Source organism: Drosophila miranda, chromosome 3, assembly GCF_003369915.1.
Source record: "Drosophila miranda strain MSH22 chromosome 3, D.miranda_PacBio2.1, whole genome shotgun sequence".
NCBI classification, from domain to species: Eukaryota; Metazoa; Arthropoda; class Insecta; order Diptera; family Drosophilidae; genus Drosophila; species Drosophila miranda.
Genome location: NC_046676.1, coordinates 342629 through 347814, shown reverse-complemented (window position 1 = coordinate 347814; position 5186 = coordinate 342629). Strand labels below are relative to the sequence as shown.

At 50.0% G+C, this 5186-nt stretch overlaps 1 protein-coding gene across 1 annotated transcript; it reads left to right on the top strand.

Moving 5' to 3' along the window:
- Positions 1-2468: 2468 nt before the first annotated feature.
- Positions 2469-4592, top strand: LOC108154794 (AP-1 complex subunit gamma-1-like; the record flags this gene model as incomplete). Its single annotated transcript, XM_033390529.1, has 1 exon — positions 2469-4592. A coding segment is annotated over one exon (2010 nt), but the record flags the coding sequence as incomplete, so codon positions are not given.
- Positions 4593-5186: the final 594 nt, after the last annotated feature.

Below are 5186 nucleotides of genomic sequence, written 5' to 3'. Positions count from 1 at the left end.
GTCGGATGCTGGAAAATTTGGGATCGGCTATGGTAACAATTCCTAGCCAGCAGGTGGGAGAAGACAAACCTGTCACCCTTATCACCTCCAGTAACGACCATCCTAACCCATGTGTAACCATTGCAATTCCTCCGAGCATTACATATCTAGATGTCAGGAATTCCTGAATCTCTCTACGTTTGAACGATACAAAGAAGCAAAGAAGAGCCGCTTGTGTTTGAACTGCCTCAACAAAGGCCATGAATTGCAGAGGTGCAGGTCAGGACTTTGCAGGCATTGCCAGGCCAAACATCACACGCTACTTCACATTCCATCGGGAACTGGTGCTTCATCTTCCTCTCCACCGGCCGAGGAATCGATCCAGCAAGAGGCCGCGACTGTGCTTCTAGCAAGCGGGTGTTCTAGCCCTCCCCCCTCGATCCAGAAATCTCAGCCTAGCCAGAACGTGTTGCTACCTACTGCCCTCGTCCATGTAACAGATCGTTATGGAGCACTTATCCCATGTCGTGCCATTTTGGATTCTGCATCACAGGCAAACTTTGTAACATCTAGACTTGCTGATCAGTTGCAGTTGGATCATCGCTCGTCTTATGTTCACATCTCTGGAATCGGAGATTCCATTCTACCTTCGAGCAAGTCTGTACATATAGTTGTACAATCCCAGGACGCAAGCTATCGAGCTTCCTTCGCTGCAATTGTCACCAACTCAATTACGGAAATGCAGCCTAACTTCGGCGTAGACGCAAAGGATTGGCCAATGCCGAATAATCTAAAACTAGCTGATCCTAATTTCTCCAAGCCCCAACGTATCGATCTGTTGATAGGTTCTGGTTTGTTCTTCGATTTAATGTGCGTCGGACAGATTCGACTATCAGCCCAATTGCCAACATTGCAGGAGACAAAACTTGGTTGGATAGTATCAGGAAGCATTGATAGCTCGGAGAATAAGCGTACAGCTTTAGCCGCTTTTGAAAATTCCTCGTGCAAATCTATTGACGATTTTCGACCCACAACGCTGGAGTACCAAAACTTAGAGCAGCAATGCAGGAAGCAGCTGCTCGAGTGCCAGGTGCAAGTGGAAAAACTGCGATCGGAGAATCAGGAACTGCAGCGCGAACTTTTCCATATATTAAAAACTTACATATCCACGCCAAATGAAATTCAACTTTCAACAGTTTCTACATTGCCAAATTTCCTGCCATTCTATGCAATTACAGAGGTTCCCGATGATCAACACGTAATCACGACAAGCCGCCTTCGTAAAGAAGCGCCGATTGCTGCGTTCGACGATCATCCCAGCGTAGCCGCCAGCTGCGCCCAAGCAAGCATCTTCAAGAGGGCCGTTGGAAAAATAGCGGTTCTGCCCCTTCAGGATGGATCTGTTGAAAGCCTTTGCCTTCCAACGGGGGGTGAATGTTCGGAGCACAACCCAGCCGATTAGCTGCTTGCCAAATATCACCTAATTCTTGGCCCTCAGCCGCTTATTTTGTTTGTTACTTATGTCTATGTCACTCATTTGTTTGTTAAAGCTTTGCGCTTGCTTGCCCTGCTAAACGCTCTCTGCCAGCTCGCTCTTCGCTATCTCCGCTTTGCGTCTGCCTACCGACGTCGGCCGAGCGAAGCTGCGCTAAGCGATCGGAGCGGCAATGTAAAGGGCAGGCAAGCCACACTTGCAACTTGGATGTCACGCATTAAAGAACATATCGTAATTATACCCGATACTTAAAATGAGTATTGGGGTATATTAGATTTGTGGTAAAAGTGGATGTGTGTAACGTCCAGAAGGAATCGTTTCCGACCCCATAAGGTTTATATATTCTTGATCAGCATCAATAGCCGAGTCGATTGAGCCCTGTCTGTCTGTCCGTCTGTCCGTCCGTCCGTCCGTCCGTCCGTCCGTCCGTCCGTCCCCTTCAGCGCCTAGTGCTCAAAGACTATAAGATCTAGAGCAACGATGTTTTGGATCCAGACTTCTGTGATATGTCACTGCTACAAAAATATTTCAAAACTTCGCCCCGCCCACTTCCGCCCCCACAAAGGACGAAAATCTGTGGCATCCACATTTTTAAAGATACGATAAAACCAAAAACGCAGAATCGTAGAGGATGACTATATGTTCTAGAGTGTAAGATCATAACCAGATCGTATAATTATTATAGCCAGAATCAAGAAAACAATTTCATTCTTTCTCGCTCTGTCTCTCTCTAACACACAGGTTTCATGGTCGGCTTTGCCAATTGCAAAATATGAGTTCAAGGATCTCAGAACCTATAAGAGCCAGAGCAACCAAATTTGGTATCCACACTCCTGTGATATCGGACCTTGACCGTTTCGTGTCCAAATTTCGCCACACCCCCTTCCGCCCCCGCAAAGGACGAAAATCTGGGGCATCCACAAATCTCAGAGACTATTAAGGCTAGAGTAACCAAATTTGGTGTCCGCACTTCTGTTAGATCTCACTATAAAACTTGCTGCTGCGCATATTGGGCCACAATGATCCGGATGCTTCGGAGGCGATGAACGATATACTGGCACAGGTGGCGACCAACACGGAGACGAGCAAAAATGTGGGCAACACCATACTCTATGAGACAGTGCTCTCCATAATGGATATACGCTCGGAGGGTGGCCTACGTGTCCTGGCTGTGAATATACTGGGACGATTCCTACTCAATTCCGACAAGAACATACGCTATGTGGCACTGAATACGCTGCTCCGCACTGTCCATGCGGACACGTCGGCTGTGCAACGGCATCGCACCACCATACTGGAGTGTCTCAAGGATCCCGACGTGTCCATTCGTCGCCGGGCAATGGAACTGTCGTTTGCCCTGATCAATGCACAAAATATACGTACAATGACCAAGGAGCTGTTGCTGTTCCTCGAGAAGGCCGATGCGGAGTTTAAGGCTCAATGCAGCTCTGGCATGATCTTGGCCGCCGAACGCTATTCGCCCAATACGCGCTGGCATTTGGACACACAGCTGAGTGTCCTGATTGCCGCTGGCAATTATGTGCGCGACGATGTGGTATCCTCTACTATACAGCTGGTCTTCAGCAGCCCTGTGTTGGAGCAGACATACATCACGAATCGTTTCTGGGAATCGCTGCAGGTGGCAAACCATTGCGAGGATAAGCAGCCATTGTTGCAGGTTGCCGTCTGGGCCATAGGCGAGTACGGGGATCTCTTCATGTATGGCTCAAATGAGGATGAGTTTGAACGTCCCTCTGAGAGCGATCTGATCGCCATGTATCATAAGTTTTTAACCTCTGCTCAAGTTTCGACCACAAGCAAGCAATACGCCCTGGTCTCCCTAGCCAAGCTAAGCACGCGTCTGCAGCAATGCGTGGAGGAAGTCCAAGCTCTGATCACCTCGTTTGGCAGCCATCTCAATGTGGATCTGCAGCAGCGAGGCGTGGAATTCACACAACTCTTTGGCCACTATAAGCATCTGCGTCCGGCGCTGCTCGAAAAGATGCCGGCCATGCAGATCAGTCGCATAAGCTCGCAGAATGGCGAGAGCGGCGGCTCTTTCGATGACAACAGTCCAGATGTCATCGAGAATGGTGTGGAGGGAGGGGGCAACGTTGGTGTCGGACATTCACTTATCGAAAGCAATATGAATATGCTGGGTGACAATACGAACATTCTGCTGGATCTATTGGGCAGCACAGATCTGTCGGCAGGCGCCAGTGATCTGGTGGCAGCCACCGATCTGTCCAATGCCGTGCATAAAAAGAACTCGCGGAATGCCAATGACATTGGCGTGGCCGTGTCCAATAACCAGGATCTGTTGGATTTACTTGACCTGGATATGACGGCGCCTGCGACTGTCACAGCGACGGCGCCAGGTGCGGGCGGTATCATGCTGGATCAACACCATACGAGTGCGGCCAACATGAATACCATGCTGGGCGGCCTGGATCTGGGTGGCTTTGGGGGTCTTGATGGCTCTGGCAGCATACCCACAAATGGCAATGATCTGGTGGCCAGCATGCTGGGTATTGTTTCCGCCGCCGCCGCAGCACCACCAGCAGCAGCAGCAGCGGATGGCAATGGCAGCAGTCTGCTGGGCGATCTAAATCCCACAGCAGCCTCCAACAATGTGACAGTGCCACCGCAGGGACCCAAGCTGACGGCGCTGGACAAGAACGGTTTGTTGGTGCAACTGGTGCCGGTTACGGGCAATGATGGCATGCGGATCTATATGACGACCACAAACGGCTCAGACAATACATTAGAGCAATATTTGCTAAAGGCGGCCGTTCAAAAGAGTTTCCAGCTGCAAATGCTGACGCCCTCAGGTAACCTGCTGCCGCCGGGCGGTGTTATCACGCAGGAAATGCGCGTTGTGGCCACATCAAATTCGGTATTGCGTATGCGTTTACGTATTCAGTATGCGCTCGATGGCCAGCAGCTCGTGGAGCAGACGGAGGTCAGCGGCTTTCCAGAGCAGCAGCCAGGAACAGCGGAATAAAAGAGTGTAACTTGTATTAAAGCAAAATTAGCCTAATATATCTAAAAAGGAAAGGAAAACAAACGCAAAGAAACGGAAAAACTCAAAAGAGGAGAAGGAACAGAACAGAAGCAGCAGGAAATTATGGAAAAACGAGCAACAATTCTAAAAGCTAACACACACACACACATACACACACACACTGTGGTTGACAGCAGAGTGTGTATTCTAGTGAGTGCGGTCGTGTTTTTAAATCGTTCCGTATAATTCAGTGGAAAACGTCGGAAGTTAGCCTGGAAAAGAGGCAAAGAGTTGTTAGCGCGAGCCATAGTAGTGCTGCGTTACTTACCTGCGCGGAACGCAAGTCCGCAAGCAGAGAAGCGGCCACCTGGCCAATAGTACTGGCCGAAATCCCAGTGGGACGCCGTCGAGCCCTAGGCCGAAGGGGGGGGGGAAGGAACAGCAGGTAAGTGCCTGTTTTCCTATTCTTCTTCGCTGTGATTCTTGGCGCCACTTGTTGGTTGCTGCCTTCTTTTTGTTTTTGGGCAAAATTGGCCAAGCACACCGCAAGTGGTGTTGGATAACGACGGAAGAACAGCTGACTAAAGGCACGGAGCTAAGTGCGGGAAAACGACAGCGTCTGGCCAATAGAGGGCGCGGCCACAGCAACCGGAGTTGCCAGATCAACGGCCAGATCGGAGATGAGCGATCAGCGGGAACAAGCTGCGG